The sequence below is a fragment of the Rhinoraja longicauda genome, chromosome 34 (genome assembly GCF_053455715.1).
Source record: "Rhinoraja longicauda isolate Sanriku21f chromosome 34, sRhiLon1.1, whole genome shotgun sequence".
NCBI classification, from domain to species: domain Eukaryota; kingdom Metazoa; phylum Chordata; class Chondrichthyes; order Rajiformes; family Arhynchobatidae; genus Rhinoraja; species Rhinoraja longicauda.
The window spans coordinates 19718448-19744778 of record NC_135986.1 but is presented as its reverse complement, the minus strand read 5'-3'; the positions used below and the strand labels follow the sequence as shown (position 1 = coordinate 19744778).

Sequence of the window (26331 nt, the reverse complement as noted above, 5' to 3'; positions counted from 1 at the left end):
ATGTCTATTGACCAGCGATCCCCGCACATTAACACTATCCTACACACACGAGGGACAATTTACAATTATACCAAGGCAATTAACCTACAAACCTGTGGGATGTGGGAGGAAACCGGAGATCTGGGAGAAAACCCACGCAGCTCACGGGAGAACGTACAAACTCCGTACAGACAGCACCCGTAGTCCAGGTCTCTGGCGCTGTTGGGCAGCAACTCTTCCACTGCGCCACCGTGCTATTTGTTTATTTTCCCCTCCTCCATCTGCTCATCTCCTACTCCTCCCAACCACAGGCCACCCATTTTTCTTCACCTTCATTCCTTATCAGATTCCACCATCCTCATTCTTAGAAACATAGAAAATAGGTGCAGGAGGAGGCCATTTGGCCCGAGCCAGCACCGCCATTCATTGTGATCATGGCCTGATCACAATCCACAATCAGTAACCCGTGCCTGCCTTCTCCCATATCCCTTGATTCCACTAGCCCCTAGAGCTCTATCTATCTTCTGTCTTCTCCAGCTCTAGCCGTGTTACTATCACTCCCCATCTGACATCTTCAATCAATCCCTCCTCCCCTGGATCCACCTATCATTTGCCAGCTCCTGCCCCTCACCTCCCTCCACCAGCGATCATCCATCAACTCCATCAGTCTGAAGATGGGTCACGACCCGACCAACGTCATCCAGTCCTTCGCTCCAGAGATGCTGTCTGACCCCGTTGAGTTACTCCAGCATTTTGTGTCTATCAAGGAACTGCAGGCGCTGATTTACAGGAAAAAGACACAACATGCTGGAGTAACTCAGCGGGTCAGGCAGCATCTCTGGAGAACATGGATACTTTTGGGTCGGGATCCTCCTTCGGACAGCTAGTCTGAAAAAGGGCCCCGACCTGAAACATCACCCATCCATTTACTCCAGAGATGCTGTCTGACCCGCTGAGTTACTCCAGCACTTTGTATCTGTCTCTCTCTGCCTGTCTCTCTTTCTCTGTCTGTTTGCCTGTCTTCTGTGTGTTTACGTGTGTTTGTCTGCCTCTCTGTGTGCTTGTCTCTCTCTCTCTCTGTCTGTTTGCCTGTCTTCTGTGTGTGTGTGTGTGTGTGTGTGTGTGTGTGTCTGCCTCTGTGAGCTTGTCTCTGTCTCTCTGTCCACAGACACAAAATGCTGGAGTAACTCAGTGGGACGGGCAGCTTATCTGGAGAGAAGGAATGGGTGACGTTTCGGGCTGAGACATCTCTGTTTGCGTGTCTCTCTCCCTCTCTGTCTCCCACTGTGTTTATCTCTCTTCCTCTCTGTCTGTCTCTCTCCAAGATAGACACAAAATGCTGGAGTAACTCAGCAGGACAGGCAGCATCTCTGGAAAGATGGAATGGGTGACCTTTTGGGTCAAGGTGACGTTTCAGAACCACGGGCCACATACAGTCTAAGAATAAAGGGGAGGCCATTTAAAACTGAGGTGAGAAGAAACTTTTTCACCCAGAGAGTTGTGAATTTGTGGAATTCTCCGCCACAGAGGGCAGTGGAAGCCGATTCACTGGATGAATTTAAAAGAGAGTTAGATAGAGCTCTAGGGGCTAGCGGAATCAAGGGATATGGGGAGAAGGCAGGCACGGGTTACTGATTGTGGATGATCAGCTATGATCACAATGAAGGGCGGTGCGTACAGGCTCGAGGGCCAAATGGCCTCCTCCTGCAACTATTTTCTATGTTTCAGACTCTATGGCACCCTGTGTGTTTTTGTATGTGTCTGTCTGTCTGTGTTTGTCTATCTCTCTCTGCCTGACTGCCTGGTTCTCTCTCTCTCTCTCTCTCTCTCTCTCTCTCTCTCTCTCTCTCTCTCTCTCTCTCTCTCTCTCCCTCCCCCTCTCTCTCTCTCCCCCTCTCCCGTCTCCCCCCTCTCTCTCTTTCTCCTCTCCCTCTCTCCCCCTCTCCCTCCCTCTCTCTCTCTCCCTCCCTCTCCCCCCTCTCTCTCTCTCTCTCTCTCTTCCTCCCCTCTCCTCTCCCCCCTCCCTCTCTCCCTCCCTCTCTCCCTCCCTCTCTCCCTCTCCCCGGCTCCCCTTCTCCCTCTCCCCGTCTCTCTCTCTCTCTCTCTCCCACCCCCTCTCTCTCTCCACCCCCTCTCTCTCTCCACCCCCTCTCCCTCCCTCTCCCTCCCTCTCCCTCTCTCTCCCTCTCTCTCTCTCTCTCTCTCTCTCGTGTACATGGGAGATGAAGTGGCTCCAGCAATGCCCGTTCCCATGGAGATGCTGAAGGCGGATTTGCAAGCGTTATGACGGGGCAGCAGTCCCCAGCAACGTGCCGAATGAGGGAGAAAGGGAGAGGCGACGAGGGAGCCGGCTGCAGGTAAGAAAGGGACGGGCCCTTTGCTGAAATCCCTTTGCAACTTCAGTCACCCATCCGAGAGTCCGTCTCTGTGGTCTTGGGTTAAGGACAGCGGCCTCTTCCCACCCCATGTAGACTAGCCCGTACAAAAGCCCAGCACTAAACACAACCCCCCTCCCCCCCCACCACCATAGAGTCATACAGCCCTTCGGCCGATCAAAATGCCCCATCTTCACGAGTCCCACCTGCCCATTGCTTGACCCATATCCTTCTAAACCTGTGTGCAGGAAAGAACTGCAGATGCTGGTCCAAATCAAAGGTAGACACAAAATGCTGGAGTAACTCAGCGGGTCGGGCAACATCGGGAGATGCTTCCTGACCCACTGAGTTACTCCAGCATTTTGTGTCTACCTTCCTTCTAAACCTATCCTATCCATGTACCTGTCCAAATGTCTCTTAAAAGTTGTGATAGTACCTGCCTCAATGACCTCCTCCAGCAGCTCGTTCCATACACCTACCACCCTTTGTGTAAAAAAAAGTTACCCCTCAGGTTCCTATTAAATCTTCCCTTCCCCCCTCTGCTCCTCGATTCACCTACTCTGGGCAAAAGATTCTGTGCGTCTACCCGATCTATTCCTCTCATGATTTTATACAACTCTATAAGATCATCCCTCATCCTCCTGCGCTCCAAGAAATAAAGTCCTAGCCTGCCCAATCTCTCCCGATAGCTCAGGCCCCCCCCCCGCCCGAGTCTTGGCAATATCCTTGTAAATCTTCCTTCCAGCTTGACATCTTTCCTATATATCACATGGTTTACTTTTATCATATCATATCATATATATACAGCCGGAAACAGGCCTTTTCGGCCCACCAAGTCCGTGCCGCCCAGTGATCCCCGCACATTTACATTATCCTACACCCCACTAGGGACAATTTTTACATTTTTTTACCCAGCCAATTAACCTACATACCTGTACGTCTTTGGAGTGTGGGAGGAAACCGAAGATCTCGGAGAAAACCCACGCAGGTCACGGGGAGAACGTACAAACTCCTTACAGTACAGCACCCGTAGTCAGGATCGAACCTGAGTCTCCGGCGCTGCATTCGCTGTAAAGCAGCAACTCTACCGCTTAGAGATACAGCGCGGAAACAGGCCCTTTCCGGCCCACCGGGTCCGCACTGACCAGCGATCCCCCCGCACATTAACACTATCCTACGCACACTAGGGACAATTGTTTTACATTTACATTTACCTACAAACCTGTACGCCTTTGGAGTGTGGGAGGGTGCTGAAGATCTCGGAGAAAACCCACGCAGGTCACGGGGAGAATGTCCAAACTCCGTGCAGGCAGCGCCCGTGTTTAGGATCGAATCCGAGTCTCTGACGCTGTGAGGCAGCAACTCTATTGCTGCACCACAGTGCCGCCCATTGTAAAGCAGCAACTCTACCGCTGTGCCACGGTGCCGCCCGTTGTAAGGCAGCAGCTCTACCGCTGTGCCACCGTGCCAACCGTTTTTTTAGAACGGAGATGAGGAAAAACTTTTTCAGTCAGAGAGTTGTAAATCTGTGGAATTCTCTGCCTCAGAAGGCAGTGGAGACCAATTCTCTGAATGCATTCAAGAGAGAGCTGGATAGAGCTCTTAATGATAGCGGAGTCAGGGGGTATGGGGAGAAGGCAGGAACGGGGCACTGATTGAGAATGATCAGCCATGATCACACTGAATGGCGGTGCGTACAGGCTCGAAGGGCCGAATGGCCTCCTCCTGCACCTATTATCTATTGTTTCCTCATTGTATAAACACAAAGTCTTTCTCTTTAGGCATTGCCCGCTGTCTTGCTGATCTGAGATGGAGGTGATGCCATTTGCCCGGGTAGAGGGGACGGAGGGGAGCACCGACCGGCTTCTGGTGGGAGGTGGGAGTCTCGGCGGGGGGAGGGGCTCCTGGCAATGCCTCCCCTCCCCCGACAGCGGCCGGCTGGAGGCCGAGGGGGACGGGGAGCTGACCAGCCTGAACTGGCTGCACGAGGGCAAGAACCTGCTGGGGGGCATGAGGCTGGCGGGCGTGCCCTCTGTCGACCCCCTGCCCGCCCGGGGCGAGCCTCAGGAGAACGACTGCCCCCCGCTGTCCGTGGAGGCCGAGGGCACGTCCCAGCGGCATCTGCCCGTGAAAGAGATTTACAAGTGGATCTTGCAGCAGTACCCTTGTTTGAAGAGGACTCCGCGGGCTGGAAGAAATCAATCAACCTCTCCCTCAGCCGGTCGTTCAGGAGAGCGGTGGAACACGACAGAGAGGTAGGAAAGAGCTGCAGATGCTGGTTAGATGCTGGAGTAACTCAGCAGGTCAGGCAGCATCTCGGGAGAGAAGGGAATGGGTGACCTTGGGTTCTCGACCCGAAACGTCGCCCATTCCTTCTCTCCGAGATGCTGCCTGACCCGCTGAGTTACTCCAGCACTCTGTGTCCAGGCCAGAGAGGTAACTAGCTATAGTTTTAGAGATACAGCGCGGAAACAGGCCCTTCTGCCCACCGAGTCCGCGCCGCCCAGCGATCCCCGCACACTAACACTATCCTACACACGCACTAGGGAACAATTTTACATTTATACCAAGTCAATTAGCTACAAACCCGCACGTCTTTGGAGTGTGGGAGGAAACCGAAGATCTCGGAGAAAACCCACGCGGGTCACGGGGAGAACGTACAAACTCCGTACAGACAGCACCCGTAGTCGGGATCGAACCCGGGTCTCCGGCGCCGTGAGGCAGCAGCTCTACCCGCTGCGCCACCGTGCCGCCCCGAGGGTGTGGGAAGGAGCAGGGAAAGGATAAAGAGGATTGTGGGGCAGGAGGGAAGGAAGTAGGGATGAGAACAGATGGTAGAAAGCTGCAGAGTGACAAATAGGTTTAGCTTGCAGACTGGAAACAAGCACTTCGCATCACCAAGCCCCCTACGACTGCTGTCTACCTGATCTCTCCCGGTGGCTCAGCACTTCAACTCCCCCTCCCATTCCCAATCTGACCTTTCTGTCCTGGGCCTCCTCCATTGTCGGAGTGAGGCCCAGCGCAAATTGGAGGAACAGCACCTTATATTTTGCTTGGGTAGTTTACACCCCAGCGGTATGAACATGACTTCTCTCACTTCAGATAGTCCCTGCTTTCACTCTCTAACCCCTCCCCCTTCCCAGTTCTCCCACTAGTCTTCCTGTCTCCGACTACATCCTATCTTTGTCCCCTGACATCAGTCTGAAGAAGGGTCTCGACCCGAAACGTCATCCATCTCTTCTCTCCCACGATGCTGCCTGACCCGCTGCGTTACTCCAGCATTTTGTGTCTCCCTCCGGCTATTGATTGCCCGTTCACACTAGGTCCATGTTATCCCACTTGCCCATCACACACACTGGGGGTATGGGTGTGAAGAAGCGTTTGTTGGCACTGGGCCTGTACTCGCTGGAGTTTAGAAGGATGAGGGGGGACCTCATTAGAACCTACAGAACAGTGAAAGGCCTGGATAGAGTGGATGTGGAGAGGATGTTTCTACTAGTGGGAGAGTCTCAGATCAGAGGACACAGCCTGAAATAAAAGGGCGTACCTTTAGAAAGGAGATGAGGAGGAATTTCTTTAGTCAGAGGGCGGTGAATACATTGCCACGAGGGTTGTCAACTGTCCCGTATTAGCCGGGACATCCCGTATTTTGGGCTAAATTGGTTTGTCCCGTACAGGACCGCCCTTGCCCGTATTAGGCCCAAGGGGGGCGCTGTAGGCGAGGATGCTGTAGGTCCGGAGGCCGCTGTACTATGTGTAGTACTGTGTAGTACTGTCCGTTAGCCTCCGGGCCTACAGCATCCTGGCCTACAGCGCCCCCCTTGGGCCTAATACGGGACAAGGGCAGTCCTGTACGGACAGTGTAGGCTAACGGAGTGTGTTTGGGGAAGGGGGCCAACTGTGTTCGCCGAACGAAGGTTGCATAGCAACCCTCCTCCGGCCCGGGCGGGCGCCATTGATGGAGCGGGAGCACGTTTCCGCTGGCTGGGTGAGGTCACGTGGGGCGCGGGGCGGTGACGTCACCCTTTGTCCCGTATTTGGGAGCGAGGAAGTTGGCAACCCTAATTGCCACAGATGATCTGGACGGCAAATCATTGGGCATTTTTAGACAATAGACAATAGGTGCAGGAGGAGGCCATTCGGCCCTTAGAGCCAGCACCGCCATTAAATGTGATCATGGCTGATCATTCTCAATCAGTACCCCGTTCCTGCCTTCTCCCCATACCCCCTGACTCCGCTATCCTTAAGAGCTCTATCTAGCTCTCTCTTGAAGCATCCAGAGAATTGGCCTCCACTGCCTTCTGAGGCAGAGAATTCCACAGATTCACAACTCTCTGACTGAAAAAGTTTTTCCTCATCTCAGTTCTAAATGGCCTGCCCCTTATTCTTAAACTGTGGCCCCTTGTTTGCAGATGATACATTAGCAAATTTGCAGATGATACTAAGCTGGGGGGGTAGTGTGAATTGTGAGGAAGATGCAATAAGGCTGCAGGGTGACTTGGACAGGTTGTGTGAGTGGGCGGATACATGGCAGATGCAGTTTAATGTAGATAAGTGTGAGGTTATTCACTTTGGAAGTAAGAATAGAAAGGCAGATTATTATCTGAATGGTGTCAAGTTAGGAGGAGGGGAGTCAACGAGATCTGGGTGTCCTAGTGCATCAGTCAATGAAAGGAAGCATGCAGGTACAGCAGGCAGTGAAGAAAGCCAATGGAATGTTGGCCTTCGTAACAAGAGGAGTTGAGTATAGGAGCAAAGAGTCCTTCTACAGTTGTACCGGGCCCTGGTGAGACCGCACCTGGAGTACTGTGTGCAGTTTTGGTCTCCAAATTTGAGGAAGGATATTCTTGCTATGGAGGGCGTGCAGCGTAGGTTCACTAGGTTAATTCCCGGAATGGCGGGACTGTCGTATGTTGAAAGGCTGGAGCAATTAGGCTTGTATACACTGGAATTTAGAAGGATGAGGGGGGATCTTATTGAAACATATAAGATAATTAGGGGATTGGACACATAGAGGCAGGAAACATGTTCCCAATGTTGGGGAGTCCAGAACAAGGGCCACAGTTTAAGAATAAGGGGTAGGTCATTTAGAACGGAGATGAGGAAGAACTTTTTCAGTCAGAGAGTGGTGAAGGTGTGGAATTCTCTGCCTCAGAAGGCAGTGGAGGCCAGTTCGTTGGATGCTTTCAAGAGAGAGCTGGATAGAGCTCTTAAGGATAGCGGAGTGAGGGGGTATGGGGAGAAGGCAGGAACGGGGTACTGATTGAGAGTGATCAGCCATGATCGCATTGAATGGCGGTGCTGGCTCGAAGGGCTGAATGGCCTACTCCTGCACCTTTTGTCTATTGTCAATTGTCTATTGTCTATTGTCTATTGACTCCCCCAACATTGGGAACATGTTTCCTGCCTCAACCCCTTAATAATCTTACACGTTTCGATAAGATCCCTCTCATCCTTCTAAATTCCAGTGTATACAAGCCTAGTCGCTCCAGTCTTTCAACATATGACAGTCCCCGCCATTCCCCGGGAATTAACCTAGTAAAACCACGCTGCATTTTTAGAGCGGAGATTGACAAGTTCTTGATTAGTACGATGTCAAAGGTTATGAGGAGAAGGCAGGAGATTGGGGTTGAGAGGGAGAGATAGATCAGCCACGATTAAATGGCGGAGTAGACTTGATTGGCCGAATGGCCTCATGCTGCTCCTAGCACTTATGAAATGATTGGAAGTCCAAGACCAACAGTGTGAAGCTCGCAATACTGCTCTGTTTACAGGCTTTGGGTAAAGGTTCCTTCTGGTCCATTGACGCTGAATCCGTATCAGGTCTGCTGAAGGCCATCAGGAAGAGAAACCGCATCTCTGCAGCCCCAGTCTCAGGTAGGTGGGTCGCAGGAGCGGCCAGCGTGCGTTAGATCATTCCAACATTAATCCCCTGGGATGGCGGGACTGTCATATGAGGAAAGATTGGACAGACTGGGCTTGTATTCACTGGAGTTTAGAAGGATGAGAGGGGAGACGTATAAGATTATAAAAGGACTGGACAAGCTAGATGCAGGAAAAATCTTCCCAATGTTGGGGGAGTCCAGAACCAGGGGCCCCACACACAGTCTCAGAATAAAGGGGGGTCGTTTAAACCTGAGGTGAGAAAAAACCTTTTCGCCCAGAGAGTTGTGAATTTGTGGAATTCTCGGCCACAGAGGGCAGTGGAGGCCAATTCACTGGATGAATTCAAAAGAGAGTTGGATAGAGCTCTAAGGTTAGTGGAATCAAGGGATATGGGGAGAAGGCAGGCACGGGTTACTGATTATGGATGACCGGCCGTGATCACAATGAATGGTGGTGCTGCTTGAAGGGCCAAATGGCCTCCTCCTGTACCTATTGTCTATGTTTCTACGTTTCTGCGACTGGCGGGTGTGAGTTATGCCAAGAGACTGGATCGGCTGGAGTTTCTTTCCCTGGAATGAAGGAGGCGGGGGTGAAATTCTAGAGGTTTATAAAATCGTCAGGAGGTTAGATCATACGTGCAAGGTCACAGTCCCCTTCCAGGGTAGGGGAGTCAAGTTTTGGTTTATGGTCACGTGTACAGGGGTACAGGGAAAAGCTTTTGACGCGTGCTAACCAGTCAGCGGAAAGACTGTACATGATTACAATTGAGCCGTCCACAGTGTGCAGATACATGAGAAGGGAATAACGTTTAGTGCGAGGTAAAGTCTGATTAAGTTAGTCTGAGTGTCCTCAGGACAATTTGGGTCAGGACCCGTCTTCAGGCTAATGGGCACGATCAATTCTACCCGCGCTAGCTAATTCGTCACTCATATTGTATCATTTTGGTTTATGAAAATACATTATGTTAGTTGGATCGGTGAAGTATCTCCAATAACACTCCCATCTCTCTCCCCCTCTCTCCCTCCTCTCCCCCCCTATCCCCCCCTCTCCCCCTCTGTCCCCCCCTCTCTCCCCCCTCTCTCCCCCCTGTCTCCCCCCCCTCTCTCTACCCCCCTCTCTCTACCCCCCTCTCTCTACCCCCCTCTCCCCCCCTCTCTACCCCCCTCTCTCTTCCCCTCTCTCTCTCCCCCTCTCCAATCTCCCCCTCTCCCTCTCTCTGTCTGTCCCTCTCCCAGTTCCAGCACCACGGATCGCCAGAACACATCCTACAACCAGTGCACAGGTGAGTTGGTCGGCACATGCGAGCTGAAAATTCTCGAGTGCTGGAACCCCCTCCCGGCTGACAGGCAGTGAAGGTAACCAACCATTCCCCCCTCCCCCCCTCCCCCCCCCCCCACGTATCTTTCTCGCTCCTCCCCCCCTTCCTGACAACCGGGGCGGCACGGTGGCGCAGCGGGTAGAGCTGCTGCCTCACAGTGCCAGACGCCTGAGTTGAATCCCGACCACGGGTGCTGTCTGTACAGAGCTTGTACGTTCTCCGTGTGACCTGCCTGGGTTTTCTCCGGGTGCTCCGGTTTCCTCCCACTCTCCAAAGACGTGCAGGTTTGTCGGTTAATTGGCTTGGTATAATTGTAAATTGTCCCTTGTGTGTGCAGGATAGAGCTAGTGTCTAGTGATCTGGGTGTCCTAGTGCATCAGTCACTGAAAGGAAGCATGCAGGTACAACAGGCAGTGAAGAAAGCCAATGGAATGTTGGCCTTCATAACAAGAGGAGTTGAGTATAGGAGCAAAGAGGTCCTTCTGCAGTTGTACAGGGCCCTAGTGAGATCGCACCTGGAGTACTGTGTGCAGTTTTGGTCTCCAAATTTGAGGAAGGATATTCTTGCTATTGAGGGCGTGCAGCCTAGGTTTACCAGGTTAATTCCTAGAATGGCGGGACTGTCATATGTTGAAAGACTGGAGCGACTAGGTTTGTATACACTGGAATTTAGAAGGATGAGAGGGGATCTTATCGAAACATATAAGACTATTAAGGGGTTGGACACGTTAGAGGCAGGAAACTTGTTCCCAATGTTGGGGGAGTCAAGAACCAGGGGCCACAGTTTAGGAATAAGGGGTCGGCCATTTAGAACAGAGATGAGGAAAAACTTTTTTAGTCAGAGAGTTGTGAATCTGTGGAATTCTCTGCCTCAGAGGGCAGTGGAGGCCAATTCTCTGAATACATTCAAGAGAGAGCTAGATAGAGCTCTTAAGGATAGCAGAGTCAGGGGGTATGGGGAGAAGGCAGGAACGGGGTACTGATTGAGAATGATCAGCCATGATCACATTGAATGGCGGTGCTGGCTCGAAGGGCCGAATGGCCTCCTCCTGCACCTATTGTCTATTGTCTATAGTGTGTGGAGCGATCGCTGGTCAGCGCGGACTCGGTGGGCTGAAGGGCCTGTTTCTGTGCTGTATCTCTAAACCAAACTAAACTGAACTAAATTGCTTTGAGGTTGAGGATGTAGGCAAACAGATATATACATAGACAATAGGTGTAGGGGGAGGCCATTTGGCCATTCGAGCCAGCACCGCCATTCATTGTGATCGTGGCTGATCATCCACAATCAGTAACCCGTGCCTGCCTTCTCCCCATATCCCTTGATTCCGCTAGCCCCTAGAGCTCTATCTAACTCTCTTTTTAATTCATCCAGTAAATTGGCCTCCACTGCGTTCTTTGGCAGAGAATTCCACAAATTCACAACAATACAGAACCAGGGGCCACACACAGTCTAAGAATAAAAGGGAGGCCATTTAAAACTGAGGTGAGAAGTAACCTTTTCACCCAGAGAGTTGTGAATTTGTGGAATTCTCTGCCACAGAGGGCAGTGGAGGCCAATTCACTGGATGAAATTAAAAGAGAGTTAGATAGAGCTCTAGGGGCTAGTGGAATCAAGGGATATGGGGAGAAGGCAGGCACGGGTTACTGATTGTGGACGAACAGCCATGATCACCATGAATGGCGGTGCTAGCTCGAAGGGCGAAATGGCCTCCTCCTGCACCTATTTTCTGTGTTTCTATGTTTAATATCGGTGAGTGCGCAGCAGGATCCCAGCTCTGCCTCTGACCTTATTTCCATTCTCCAGATGGACCAGTCCAGGACCAGCTGCCCGCCTCTGGAATAGACCAGGGCAACACGTCTACACTCTTGCCAGTTGCAACTGATGTAACCTCCAGTGGAGAGAGAGAGCCCGCCCAAACACACAGGTAGTGCATTAGGTTCTGGTCGGCCCATTACAGGAAAGATGCAACGGCTTTGGAGAGGGTGCAAAGGGGGGTGTGTCTGGATTAGAGGGTTTCAGCTACAGGGAGAGGTGGGGCAGACTTGGATTGTTTCCTCTGGAATGCATGGGGTTGAGGGGGAGACCTGATCGAAGTGCATATAATTGTGTGTTCTGCCGACGAGAGCCACACAAATCCCGAGACTGACTTCTCATCAACTCATCAGCTCTCAAACATCAGCAACCTGCCACTAACCTGGTGGGGGGAGGGACGGGGAGAGGGGGGGGGATGCAAGGGTTACTTGAACAGACATGTGGGAGGAAGGCGCAATGGACGGTAGTGGGGGTGGGATGCAAGGAACTGCAGATGCTGGAATCTTGAGCAAGTGTTGGCTCCACTCGATCCCGACCACGGGCGCTGTCTGTACGGAGTTTGTACGTTCATATGTGACCCGCGTGGGTTTTCCCCGAGATCTTCGGTTTCCTCCCACACTCCAAAGACGGGCAGGTTTGTAGGTTAATTGGCTTAGAAAATAGGTGCAGGAGGAGACCATTTGGCCCTTCGAGCCAGCACCGCCATTCATTGCGATCGTGGCTGATCATCCACAATCAGTAACCCGTGCCTGCCTTCACCCCATACCCCTTGATTCCACTAGCCCCTAGAGCTCTATCTAACTCTCTCTTAAATCCATCCAGTGAATTGGCCTCCACTGCCCTCTGTGGCAGAGAATTAATTCCACAAATTCACAACTGTCTGTGTGAAAAAGTTTCTTCTCACCTCAGTTTTAAATGGCCTCCCCTTTATTCTTAGAGTGTGTGTGGCCCCTGGTTCTGGACTCCCCCAACATTGGGAACATTTCTCCTGCATCTAGCTTGTCTAGTCCTTTTATAATTTTATACGTCTCTTTAAGATCCCCATCTCATCCTTCTAAACTCCAGTGAATACAAGCCCAGTCTTTCCAATCTTTCCTCATATGACAGTCCCTCCATCCAAGGGATTACCTGGTGAACCTCGCGGCATGGTATAAATGTAAAAATTGTCCCTAGTGAGTGTAGGATAGTGTTAATGTGCGGGGATCGCTGGTCGGCGCGGGACCCGGTGGGCCGAAAGGGCCTGTTTCCCTGCTGTATCTCTAGACTAAACTAAACTAAACTCAGCGGGTCAGTCAGCTTCAGCGGAGGGAATGGACGGGACAGTTCGGGGTCAGGGGAGTGGTTGGTGAAGTGAATCTATGTCTTGATGGCCTGGTATTTCCTTCCCCTTCGCCAGCCGCGACCCGGCACCTGGTCCAGTCTGGGCGTCCATCTCCATCGGCGACCACAACTACAGCCTGGCCGGGGGCATCGAGCGGCAGTCGAGGGTCCCGGAGTCAGACGGGACGTTCTCCGCCGGAGCCGGCCGTGGCGGAGGTGACGACGGCAGCGAGGGGTTCGCGAGCGGTGGCGAGTCGGAGGACGAGGGGGCCGGGGACTCGCTGGCGGACAGCGGCTACGTCCCGCTCTGTGCCGCGGGGATTGACGAGGAGCTACGAGAGGTGGCAGGGTCCCTGCTCAACCTGGCTGGGATCCATCGCTGACGGGGAGCCTGGAGAATCGGGGGGAGAGGAAGAGGGAGCTGCGGATCAGCCATGATCACATTGAATGGCGGTGCTGGCTTGAAGGGCCGAATGGCCTCCTCCTGCACCTATTGTCTATTGATTCCCACCAGGCCTCACCCTGGGGATCACTGGATCAATTGCTGTCCCTCCCCCCCTCCCCGGCTCCCTGCAACCCCAAGCCTTGGTCAGCCACCCCTGACCAGGAAGGTTCAACTCAGTACCCCACTGGACAACGTTCCCGCTCTCTCCTCCATCACACGGTGGCGCAGCGGTAGAGTTGCCGCCTTACAGCGAATGCAGCGCCGGAGACCCGGGATCCATCCCGACTACGGGCGCCGTCTGTACGGAGTTTGTACGTTCTCCCCGTGACCTGCGTGGGTTTTCTCCGAGATCTTCGGTTTCCTCCCACACTCCAAAGACGTGCAGGTTTGTAGGTGAATTGGCTGGGCAAATGTAAACGTGGTCACAGGTGGGTGTAGGATAGTGTTAATGTGCGGGGATCGCTGGTCGGAGTGGACTCGGTGGGCCGAAAAGGCCTGTTTCCGCGCTGTATCTTTAAAAACTAAACACCATGCAGCCTCATCCCACTCTTCCAACTGAATCACAAACGGAGAAATATCCTTAAACATCTGCTGCCGACCTCTTCCTTGACCAACATCCTTCTTTCCATCCTCGGATCTCGAGGCTGTTGCCAGGACTCGAGGGTGTGAGCTACAGGGAGAAGTTGGGCAGGCTGAGACTCTATTCCTTGGAGCGCAGGAGGATGAGGAGTGATAGACAATAGGTGCAGGAGTAGGCCATTCGGCCCTTCGAGCCAGCACCGCCATTCAATGTGATCATGGCTGATCATTCTCAATCAGTACCCCGTTCCTGCTTTCTCCCCATACCACCTGACTCCGCTATCCTTAAGAGCTCTATCTAGCTCTCTCTTGAATGTATTCAGAGAATTGGCCTCCACTGAGGCAAAGAATTCCACAGATTCACAACTCTCTGACTGAAAAAGTTTTTCCTCATCTCTGTTCTAAATGGCCTACCCCTTATTCTTAAACTGTGTGTGGCCCCTGGTTCTGGACTCCCCCAACATTGGGAACATGTTTCCTGCCTCTAACGTGTCCAACCCCTTAATAATCTTATACGTTTCGATAAGATCCCCTCTCATCCTTCTAAATTCCAGTGTATACAAGCCTAGTAGCTCCAGTCTTTCAACATATGACAGTCCCGCCATTCCGGGAATTAACCTAGTAAACCTACGCTGCACGCCCTCAATAGCAAGAATATCCTTCCTCAAATTTGGAGACCAAAACTGCACACAGTACTCCAGGTGCGGTCTCACTAGGGCCCTGTACAACTGCAGAAGGACCTCTTTGCTCCTGTACTCAACTCCTCAACGTATACTCAACATGATCTTACACTAAGGTTGCCAACTGTCCCGTATTAGCCGGGACAACCCGTATTTTGGGCTAAATTGGTTTGTCCCGTACAGGACCGCCCTTGTCCCGTATTAGGCCTGGGGGGCTGCTTTATCACATCATCATATATATACAGCCGGAAACAGGCCTTTTCGGCCCTCCAAGTCCGTGCCGCCCAGTGATCCCCGCACATTAACACTATCCTACACCCACTAGGGACAATGTTTTTACATTTACCCAGCCAATTAACCTACATACCTGTACGTCTTTGGAGTGTGGGAGGAAACCAAAGATCTCGGAGAAAACCCACGCAGGTCACGGGGAGAACGTACAAACTCCTTACAGTGCAGCACCCGTAGTCAGGATCGAACCTGAGTCTCCGGCGCTGCATTCGCCCGGACAGCGTAGGTCCAGACAGTGTAAGTCCAGACAGTGTAGGTCTGGAGGCCCGGGCACCACCTAACGGAGTTTGCGTAGCAACCTGCCTCCCGGCCCGGGCGGCCGCCATTAGTGGAGCGGGAGCACGTGGCCGCTGGCTTGGTGAGGTCATGTGGGGCGCGGGGCGGTGACGTCACCTTGTCCCTTATTTGGGAGTGAGGTAGTTGGCAACCCCTAGTGCAGGGAAAGGGGTGCAGGTGCCAGATGGAACGGGGTGTAGTGGCGGTTGGCTGTACTTAGGCAAGAACACAACCATGGACACCCCCCCCCCCAGCTCCTCAAACCTGCCCCCCCCCCCCATTCAATGTGATCATGGCTGACCTCAACACACCTCCGAGTCAGTTCCCTCATCAATCTTCCAAAAGCATTTATCCTTGAGAGGGGATCTTATAGCGACGTATAAAATTATAAAAACACTGGACAAGCTAGATGCAGGAAAAATGTTCCCAATGTTGGGGGAGTCCAGAACCAGGGGCCACTCACACAGTCTAAGAATGAAGGGGAGGCCAATTAAAACTGAGGGGAGAAAATTCTTTTTCACCCAGAGAGTTGTGAATCTGTGGAATTAATTCTCTGCCACAGAGGGCAGTGGAGGCCAATTCACTGGATGAATTTAAAAGAGAGTTAGATAGAGCTCTAGGGGCTAGCGGAATCAAAGGGTATGGGGAGAAGGCAGGCACGGGTTACTGATTGTGGATGATCAGCCACGATCACAATGGCTGGCTCGAATGGCAAAATGGTCTCCTCCTGCACCTATTTTCTCTGTTTCTATATCAACTGATCTGACCTGCACCAGCCCGAGGGACAAATAATGCCAGAGGTTCACCCACCTCTGAGAGAAGAAATATAATTATATTGATTTATTAATTCGTTGAATCTGATCACGTGTTATCTATGAGTATTGTGTTTACAGATTTGTTCTGCTGCAGCAAGTAATTATTTCAATATTCTGTTGTTTTGGTACACATGCCAATTAAACACTCGGAACTTGATTTAATGACTGTCTCTCTCATTGTTCGTGGCTCCCACAACTGTGCACATCTCAACATCCATCCAAGATGCAAAGTGCTGGAGTAACTCAGCGGGTCAGGCAGCATCTGTGGAGAACACGGATAGGTGACGTTTCACATAGTGCTGGAGTAACTCAGCGGGTCAGGCAGCATCTGTGGAGAACACGGATAGGTGACGTTTCACATAGTGCTGGAGTAACTCAGCGGGTCAGGCAGCATCTCTGGAGAACATGGATAGGTGACGTTTCACAGAGTGCTGGAGTAACTCAGCGGGTCAGGCAGCATCTGTGGAGAACATGGATAGGTGACGTTTCACAGAGTGCTGGAGTAACTCAGCGGGTCAGGCAGCATCTCTGGAGAACACAGAGAAGTGAAATTGCAGGTTGGACCCTTCAGAATGGGAACGGAAATCTCCCAACCGGTTGAGTTATTCCAGCACAATGTATATTTTTTTTAAAACCAGCATCGGCAGTCCCTTGTCTCTCCATTTCACTCCTCCACTGTGAAATCTCCTCGAGGTATGCCTACTGTGAAGAGGTCCTCAGATACTGCAAGATACTTGTTTCAACACCTGGTATTCCGACTGGGCAGTGTACCACACTAGGAAGCAAACACTGAATTTTTCAATTTTAGGCAACGTCTCTCTCTCTGTCCATCTCTCTCTCTGTTGCTGTCTCTCTGTCTCTCGCACTCTCTCTCTCTCTCTGTTGCTGTCTCTGTCTTTCTCTCCCCCTCCCCATCCTCTCTCCCCCTCTCTCCCCCTCTCTCCCCCCTCTTCCCCCTTTCTCCCCTTCTCTCTCTCCACTTCTCTCTCTCCCCTTCTTTCTCTCCCCTTCTCTCTCCTTCTCTCTCACCCCCTCTCTCTCCCCCCCTCCCCCTCTCCCCCCTCCCCCTCTCCCCCCTCCCCCTCTCCCTCTCCCTCCCCCTCTCTCTCCCCCTCTCTCTCCCCCTCTCTCCCCCCACCCCCTTTCTCCCCTTCTCTCTCTCCCCCCTCTCTTCCCCCTCTTTCTCTCTCTCTCCCTCTCAATCCACCACCACTATTCCCACTTTCCCCCTTTCAGTTTCAGTTTAATTTATCGTCCTGTATACCAAGGTGCAGTGAAAAGCTTTTGTTTTCTTTCATATTTTCATATTTCAGATACAGCGCGGAAACAGGCCTTTTCGGCCCACCAAGTCCGCGCCGCCCAGCGATCCCCGCACACTAACACTATTAACACTATCCTACACACACTAGGGACAATTTTTACATTTACCCAGTCAATTAACCTACATACCTGTACGTCTTTGGAGTGTGGAAGGAAAGACAATACACAGTTCCCATACCCTCCTCCCCCTTGCACCCATTTATCACCCATTTCTGTCCCCCTCTTGGTTCGATCCATCTACCACCCACACATTTTACTCACCAGATCCACACCCCTACCTCGTTGCTCCTGTCCTCAACACTGCTATCCACAGCAATGCTGATGACTCTCTGATCACAGGGAGAGAGGGAGGGTGGGTGGGGGGATGCACTTCTAGAAAACCTGTAACCCAATGTTCCATAAAATAGTGTACGCATGAACAGTGTACCCTTCCACAGTTTTCCACTTTCCATAAAGGAATGAGAAGGATGAGAGCAGATCTTATCGAAACGTATAAGATTATTAAGGGGTTGGACACGATAGAGGCAGGAAGCATGTTCCCAATGTTGGGGGAGTCCAGAACAAGGGGCCACAGTTTAAGAATAAGGGGCAGGCCATTTAGAACTGAGATGAGGAAAAACTTTTTCAGTCAGAGAGTTGTGAATCTGTGGAATTCTCTGCCTCAGAAGGCAGTGGAGGCCAATTCTCTGAATGCATTCAAGAGAGAGCTGGATAGAGCTCTTAAGGATAGCGGAGTCAGGGGGTATGGGGAGAAGGCAGGACGGGGTACTGATTGAGAATGATCAGCCAAGATCACATTGAATGGCGGTGCTGGCTCGAAGGGCCGAATGGCCTCCTCCTGCACCTATTGTCTATTGTCTAGCAAGATGGCGGGGATTCGAGCAAGATGGCGGCGCGCACGGACGCAGCGGCTCACAGCTCTCCCTTTCGGTGCTTTTTATGTGTGTTATCTGTGTTATGTCTGTTAGTCAATTTTAGTCATGCAAATCAGGCAAATCAGGCAAATCCTACTTACAACCAAAAGGATCTTCTGATCATAGGATTCCAGTGCAATCGGGACCTTACGAGCGAATTGCTACACCCACGAAATATACCGGAAGAGATAGCCAGGACACCGGGCTCTCCGTGGATAGTTGTCGGCGCGAACAGGCGTCGAAGGCGGAGGAGAAACAGGAAGCAAAAGCGAGGACGCCGGTACTTGCCAAGCTAAAGAGACAGCCACACAAACCACCGCTACCCAGCATGTTTCCCACCAACGCCAGATCCATCATCAACAAAATGGACGAACTAAAACTACAGATATCAGCAAACAAACTCGTGGAGGACTGTTGCATTCTCTTAGTAACAGAGACATGGCTTCATCCACTTATCCCAGACGGAGCCATTGAGCTAGCCGGGCGTACAGCGTTTCGCTGGGACAGAAACATCGACTCCGGTAAGAGCAAGGGGGGGGGGGGGGGGTTATGCATTTACGTGCACAACAACTGGTGCACTAACATCCAAATCATGGATAGCCATTGTTCTCCTGATCTGGAGTTCCTAACAGTTAAATGCAGGCCTTTTTACCTTCCTCGTGAATTTACAGGGGTTATAGTAACAGCAGTCTACATCCCACCGAATGCTAACGCTAGCACAGCTTTAGGCTACCTGCTCGGTGCAATAAACTCACAACAGAGCACATATCCAGAAGCAGCCCACATCATAGCCGGGGACTTCAATCATGCAGACCTAAAGTCAGTTCTCCCGAAACTTGAACAACACATAAGATGTGCTACCAGGGGGAAAAACACACTAGACAAGGTTTATTCAAATATTAAGAAGGGTTTCAGGTCAGCACCACTACCACACCTGGGGCAGTCAGATCACCTGTCCATATTCTTAACTCCAGCATACACCCCACTCAGGAGGAAAGCTCCAGTCACCATAAAGACTGTTAAGACATGGCCTGAAGGAGCTTCCTCACAGCTGCAGGATTGCTTCGAAAGGACCAACTGGGATATTTTTGAGGATCAGGACTTGGAGGAGTATACATCAACTGTACTCTGCTACATCCAAAACTGTGTTGACAATGTCACCGTCGACAAACGTATCCGGTTGTATCCCAATCAGAAGCCCTGGATGACAAAGGATGTCAGGTCTCTCCTCAAGGACCGTAACACCGCCTTCAGGTCTAGTGATAGAGCTCTATACAGTGCTGCTAGAACCAACCTGAAGAGAGGCATCAAGGATGCCAAAGCGTCCTACAAGAGGAAGATTGATGACCACTTTACCAACAATGACCCACGGCGGGTATGGCAAGGCATCCAGCACATCACCAACTACAAGACCAGCAACCGCACGACTGCCGACGGCGACGCCTCGCTGGCAGAGGAACTTAACTGTTTCTTTGCTCGTTTCGAGGTGAATGCTGCAGTGGCAGACATAACACCCTCTCCAGCACCTGACAGCAACACCTTCACTGTGCAGGAGTATGATGTTAAGCGCGTGCTCAGAGCAGTGAATCCCAGGAAAGCTGCAGGCCCCGATGGTGTGACGGGCAGAGTGCTGAGGGAATGTGCAGACCAATTATCTGTCTTCACAAAAATCTTCAACCTGTCCCTTTTAAAATCCACCATCCCTCCCTGCCTGAAGTCCGCCACAATCATCCCACTATGGCGAGTCCGAAACTTGTTGGTTGTAGAAGAAGTTTATTGCAGCCGCAATATTCGAATACAGAGTTAAACAACAAGGTACAGGACAACCAATACAAACTTACTGTCTTCCTTGAAGACTTCGCCGAACTAACTAAATCGGGCGCCAAACGCGCACATGACATCGCTGGCCAATCAGCGATGTCGCTCCCTGGACCAATCCCCATGGTCGCGTTCCCACGTGATCTCGCTGGCCAATCCGAGGGTTCGACGACCTGGACCATTCTCTATGGTCGCTACATGACCCCCCCCAGAACCCGAGGTGCGGAACCTAGCAGGGAGCCGGATTTCGCGACCATAACGAGTACGGAGAGGGACAGCCTGAACCACAGGAGCCGGAGGTTCCGGACTTGGCGGAACAGCCGGAACGAGAGGTTCTGGAGGAACTACCGGAACGGGGGGTCCTGGAGGAACTGCCGGAACGGGGGGTCCTGGAGGAACTGGCGGAACGGGGGGTTCCGGACTGGGCGGAACTAACGGAGGTCGGCCTCTCCTAGGGGTTTGACCGACCAGGACTGGTTGATCCGGGTCCAAATGGGCAGGTTTGAGCCGGGACACCGAGACAAGCTCACTCTTGCCGCACATGTCTAAGGTGAAGGTAGCCGTTCCCTTACGTAAAACCCGGAACGGCCCTTGATAGACCCTCTGCAACGGGGCGCGATGGGCATCTTTACGCAGAAAAACAAACTCACAGTCCTTCAGGGAAGCCGGTTCATGTACCATGGGACACCCATGACGTGAAGTCGGAACTGGAGCCAGGGAGCCCACCCGTTCCCGGAGAGATGCTAACACTGATGGGACTGTAGGGAGCAGGTCTGAAGGGTTCGGAAACAGATCTCCGGGTACTCGAAGTGTCGAGCCATATACTAGCTCTGCGGACGACGCACCGAGATCTGGCTTAGGAGCAGGGCGGTACTACCGGCCTGGGACGGGGAAGAGAAACATCGCACCAGACTTTCGTGCCCTCCGACCCACAAGCTACCTGGGCCAACTTCAATCCCGAAGTGGTGGACCGGTAAGCCGAAACGGTATCCGCTAGGAGCTGTGCCTCCGCAAGCTCCTGGGGATCCACTTCGCAGTCCACCGCCGAAATAGGGGGAAAAGCAGGTCTAGACAGGGCGTCAGCAACGGCATTAAGCTTACCCGCGACATGACGGACATCGGTGGTAAATTCGGAGATAGCAGTCAGGTGCCGCTGCTGGCGGGCCGACCATGGGTCAGACAATTTCAAAAAAGCAAATGTTAATGGCTTGTGGTCCATAAATGCCACAAATGGGCGGCCCTCGAGGAAGTACCTGAAATGACGAACAGCTAAATAGAGAGCCAGAAGCTCTCGGTCAAATGCGCTATATTTCAGCTCGGCTGAATTTAGTTGCCGGCTAAAAAACGCTAAAGGCTGCCAACGGCCACCGACCTGCTGCTCCAGAACCCCGCCCACCGCCACGTCAGAGGCGTCAACCGTCAGGGCCGTGGGGGCGGAGGGGCTCGGATGGACCAACATGGTGGCGTCTGCCAAGGCTGCCTTAGCTGCTGTAAAAGCCGACTCTGCGGTCGGGGACCACAACAACTCTACCGGATTCCCTGCAAGGCATTGGAAAAGCGGGCGCATGACTCGCGCCGCTGCCGGAACGAATCTATGGTAGAAATTAACCATACCTACGAACTCCTGCAGCCCTTTTACTGTGGTGGGCCTGGGAAAAGCCCGGATAGCCTCCACTTTCTCGGGCAAAGGGGAGGCGCCGGCAGGAGTAATTCTGTGCCCTAGAAAATCAAGAGCAGGCAGGCCGAATTGACATTTGGAGGGTTGGATAATGAGCCCGTGGTCTTGGAGCCGCTGGAACACGGTCCGCAAATGGGCCTGGTGTTCCTGCACTGAGGGGCTGGCGACCAGGATGTCGTCTAAATAAATAAACAAAAAGGGTAAACCCCGGCCCACGCGGTCCATCAGTCGCTGGAAAGCCTGTGCCGCGTTCTTTAAACCGAAAGGCATACGCAACCATTCAAACAACCCGAACGGAGTAATAGTTGCAGTTTTCTGTATGTCCTCCGGTCGCACCGGAATCTGATGGTATCCTCGCACCAAATCGATTTTGGAAAACACCACCGCTCCTTCCAGCCCAGATGAAAAACCCTGTAGGTGCGGTATGGGGTAGCGATCAGCCGTGGTGACAGCATTGAGACGCCGATAATCGCCACATGGTCTCCACCCCCCAGATGCCTTGGAGACCATGTGTAACGGCGAGGCCCACGGGCTGTCAGACTGACGGACAATTCCCATTTCCTCCATCTTCCTGAACTCCGCCCTTGCTACCACCAGTTTGTCTGGCGGTAGTCTCCTGGCCCGAGCGAAAACGGGAGGGCCTTCGGTGCAGATGTGATGGACCACACCGTGCTTAGCCGAAGGTGTGTCAAAACGTTGGACGAGCAGCTCTGGAAACTCTGCCAGAATCTCAGCATACGAGTCGGGGGCCGCGACGACGGCCTGGACAGTAGGGCTGGGCGAGGAGGCGATTGTCGGAGCGACGTGCTCGTCTTCAGCAGCGGGTCGGAGGTCGTTACCGCGGACATCAGGAACCAGTGAAAAAGCCCAGAGAAAATCTGCGCCCAGGATCGCTTGTTTGACGTCGGCTATGATGAATGGCCATTCGTACGTGCGGAGGCCTAACACAAGGGACATCTTCCGTGTACCGAAAGTGCGAATTGGGCTGCCATTAACCGCGATGAGGGTGGGACCTGTCTTACCCGATCTGGTTTCGAGGTCGGTCGGCGGCACTATGCTGACGATGGCTCCCGTGTCTACCAAAAATTCTGTGTCCGTGAATCGATCATGGACATAGAGGCGCCGGTTCTGGCCAATCGTAACTGCCCCTATGTACGATCGGCCGAGGCATTTCCCGCGAAGGTACAAGGCAAACGACAGTTGCGGGATTCGTTACCCCATCGTAGGTGATAATAGCACCAGCCGCGCTTGTGCGGATCTTTTTGGCGGGCTTTCGGAGAATTGGCGGGAGACGTGGTGCCATCTTGCCGTCGCTGTGGCGTGGTCACCGATGTCGAGACTTTGTTGATTGAACCACTTGCCTTGTTTTTTGCCGCTATGAGCGCGTCCGCTTTCGCTGCATATGCTTCGGGGTCCTTAAAAGAACAATCCGTGAGCAGCAGTCGGACATCCTCGGGAAGTTTCTCGCAGAATGCCTGTTCGAACATAGGGCAATCCGTATGCTCACCGGCTAGCATCATCATTTCGGCCATGAGGACGGAAGGCAGTTGGTCTCCAAGATCCGGTAGGTGCAGAAGTTTTGCCGCACCACCATGCTTATTAAACCCGAAGGTTCGCAGTAATACCTTCTTCATGGCCTCGTACTTGTTTTCCGCAGGTGGATTCACGATGAACCGCATCACGCGCTTGGTTGTGTCCGGCGATAGAGCGCTGACGAGGTAGTAGTACATCGTGGATTCGTCCGACACCTTCTTTATATGAAATTGAGCGTCGGCGTGGATAAACCAAGCTTGCGGTGCGTGCGTCCAAAACAACGGAAGATGAACGCCTGCCGCGCTTGACTCCGGTGTGCCCTGCTCGGTCATCGTCAACGAGGCGTCGGGTTCCTGCTCAGTCGGTGATCGTCCAGATCACGTCGGGGTCACCAATATGGCGAGTCCGAAACTTGTTGGTTGTAGAAGAAGTTTATTGCAGCCGCAATATTCGAATACAGAGTTAAACAACAAGGTACAGGACAACCAATACAAACTTACTGTCTTCCTTGAAGACTTCGCCGAACTAACTAAATCGGGCGCCAAACGTGCACATGACATCGCTGGCCAATCAGCGATGTCGCTCCCTGGACCAATCCCCATGGTCGCGTTCCCACGTGACCTCGCTGGCCAATCCGAGGGTTCGACGACCTGGACCATTCTCTATGGTCGCTACACCACTGCCGAAAAAGTCTGTCATCAGCGGCCTTAACGACTACCGTCCGGTAGCACTCACACCGGTCATCACAAAGTGATTCGAGAGACTGGTCCTGCAGCACAACAAAGCCAGCCTCCCACCCACCTTCGACCCATACCAGTTTGCCTACAGAGCAAATAGGTCTACAGGGGATGCCATCGACACTGCTCTTCACACTGCACTGACCCACCTTGAACACCAGGGGAGCTATGTGAGGATGCTCTTCCTCGACATCAGCTCTGCCTTTAACACGGTCATCCCGAGCAGACTGGTCACCAAACTTTCTGACCTTGGATTTTCCCAAACCATCTGCCAATGGATCAAGGACTTCCTGACCAACCGCCCCCAGACCGTCAAAATAGGCCCTCACCTCTCCTCCACCATTACACTGAGCATCGGCTCACCACAGGGCTGTGTGTTGAGCCCCATCCTTTACTCCCTCTACACTCACGACTGCGCCCCCACCCATCCCACCAACACCATCATCAAGTTCGCGGATGACACGACTGTGGTTGGACTCATCTCAGGAAAACCAGTGTAGAATACGACCCACTCTACATCAATGGGGTCTGTGTGGAAAGGGTACCCACTTTCAGGTTCCTGGGTACGCACATCGCAGAGGATCTTACCTGGTCTACCAACACCATCACCACAGTAAAGAAGGCACAGCAGAGACTCCACTTCCTGAGGATCCTCAGGAAAACTAACCTGCAGGAGAAGCTCATGATGTCCTTCTATCGCTGCTCCATCGAGAGTGTGCTGGCATACTGTATAACCACATGGTATGCCAGCTGCTCAGAAAAGGACAGGAAGGCCCTTCAGAGGGTCATCACGACGGACCAGAAGATCATCGGCTGCTCACTGCCCTCCCTGGAGCACCTGTTCAGCCTACGCTGCCTCAGTAGAGCAGGCAAAATAATAAAAGATCCATCCCACCCCGGCCACCGTCTGTTTGTTCATCTGCCCTCTGGTCGACGTTTCAGGTCGATCAAATCCCGAACAAACAGACTTAAGAACAGTTTTTACCTCAGGGCCATACGAGAACTGAACACTGCCTTCTGCACTAGGCAACACTGTTAAAAAATCTTTTGTACTTAATATAATTGTATTTATTTGTTTTTGCATTTATTGCATATATGTTTTTACGCACCGTCAGGATTGGCTATTTTTTAATTTCGTTGTACTCGTTGCAATGACAATAAATGAATATTATTATTATTATTATTATTATTACTATTGTCTAAAGTCCCTTAGCGTGAATTTTTGTTGTGTATTTTACATTCTTAATGGCTGAATGTTTACACAATACAATACAATATATCTTTATTCTCATTGTACAGGGTACAACGAGATTTGGAATGCGCCTTCCCTACAATGCAATAAATTAATTAGATAATCAGTATAAATTTATACAATGCAGTGAAACAAAATTAGAAACAGTTTAAAAACAGAATAAAGTGCAAGTAGATCTGTGCCGGTTCACTGTGCGATGTGACCATCTGGCTCAGCAGGACCGGTTCATGGCAGCTATGGTCCTGGGGATGAAGCTGTTCTTGAGTCTGGAGGTGCGGGCGTAGAAGGCCTTGTAGCATCTGCCCGATGGTAGAATTTCGAACAGACTGTTGCAGGGGTGTGAAGAGTCTTTGTGGATGCTGGTGGCTTTTCCGAGGCATCGTGTGTTGTAGATGTCCTCCAAGGCTGGTAGCTGTGTTCCGATGGTCTTCTGAGCTCTATGGACTACCTGCTGAAGAGCTCTCCTCTCTGCCTCCGTGTAGCTGAGGTACCACACAGGGATGCCATGCGTTAGGATGCTCTCTATGATGCAGCGGTAGAAGGTCGTCAGCAGCTGTTGGGGCAGACCAGACTTTTTCAGTGTTCTCAGGTAGAATAGTCGTTGCTGTGCCTTCTTGACCAGCGCAGCGGTGTTAGTGGACCATGTGAGATCCTCCGAAATGTGAGTGTCCAGAAACATGAAGCTGGACACTCTCTCCACACTGTCCCCATTGATAAAGATCGGAGCGTATTCCGAGCGTATAAGGCAGAGATAGATAGATTCTTGATTAGTACGGGTGTCAGGGGTTTTGGGGAGAAGGCAGGAGAATGGGGTTGAAAGGGAAATATAGATTAGCCATGATTGAATGGCAGAGTAGACTTGATGCGCCGAATAGCCAGGTTCTGCTCTTATCTATATGTTACTAAAACTCTCATCTTGTTTGTTCCCCTGTATGTTTTGCTTGTTCCTCTGTATGTTTGTTCGTTCCTCCGTATGTTTGTGCCGTTTGTTTGTGCCCCCATTGATCCCACACGGTACACGATAGCGCGGCAATTTTAGGCCCACCCTACTCACCATTCCCCCATGGGCTCAATAAATTGACTTTTGTTACTTTTTAAAAAATGATTTACTTAATAAACTTTCTTAAACGCGCTCTCCCCCCCCCCCCCCCCCCCCCCCGCTGGGAAGACCAGCGGGAGGACCGGAGTCCGTCCCGGTGTGCCCCGTACCTGACCTTCCCCCCGTGGCGCAGCACGGCGGCAGAGGGTCAAACAAGATGGCCGTCGCTGCCGAGGCAGGAGAGGTTGCCACCCAACGGG

At 52.1% G+C, this 26331-nt stretch overlaps 2 protein-coding genes across 2 annotated transcripts in view; one reads left to right on the top strand and one right to left on the bottom strand.

Annotated features, from left to right (window-relative positions):
* The window catches only part of pola2 (polymerase (DNA directed), alpha 2), a 37414-nt gene extending 36963 nt beyond the window's left edge, over positions 1-451 (bottom strand). Inside the window, exon 1 of the mRNA XM_078427718.1 lies at positions 93-451. The gene's annotated coding sequence lies outside the window, so the exon portion shown is untranslated. The remainder of the gene's footprint in view (positions 1-92) is intronic.
* Positions 452-2138: 1687 nt separating this feature from the next.
* Positions 2139-15898, top strand: LOC144609280 (uncharacterized). Its single transcript, XM_078427711.1, has 5 exons — positions 2139-2336; positions 4136-4609; positions 9476-9522; positions 11366-11486; positions 12771-15898. The coding sequence occupies exons 2-5, from the start codon at positions 4164-4166 to the stop codon at positions 13075-13077; spliced, it is 921 nt and encodes a 306-aa protein (XP_078283837.1). The 5' UTR covers positions 2139-2336; positions 4136-4163; the 3' UTR covers positions 13078-15898.
* The last annotated feature ends 10433 nt before the right edge of the window (positions 15899-26331 follow it).

Bases quoted from the DNA above. Each gene is read 5' to 3' on its own strand.
- LOC144609280 (XM_078427711.1), top strand. From the start codon at position 4,164: ATGGAGGTGATGCCATTTGCCCGGGTAGAGGGGACGGAGGGGAGCACC. The intron at 4,610-9,475 runs GTAGGAAAGAGC...TCCCTCTCCCAG, and splicing joins CGGTGGAACACGACAGAGAG to TTCCAGCACCACGGATCGCC. The intron at 9,523-11,365 runs GTGAGTTGGTCG...TCCATTCTCCAG, and splicing joins ATCCTACAACCAGTGCACAG to ATGGACCAGTCCAGGACCAG.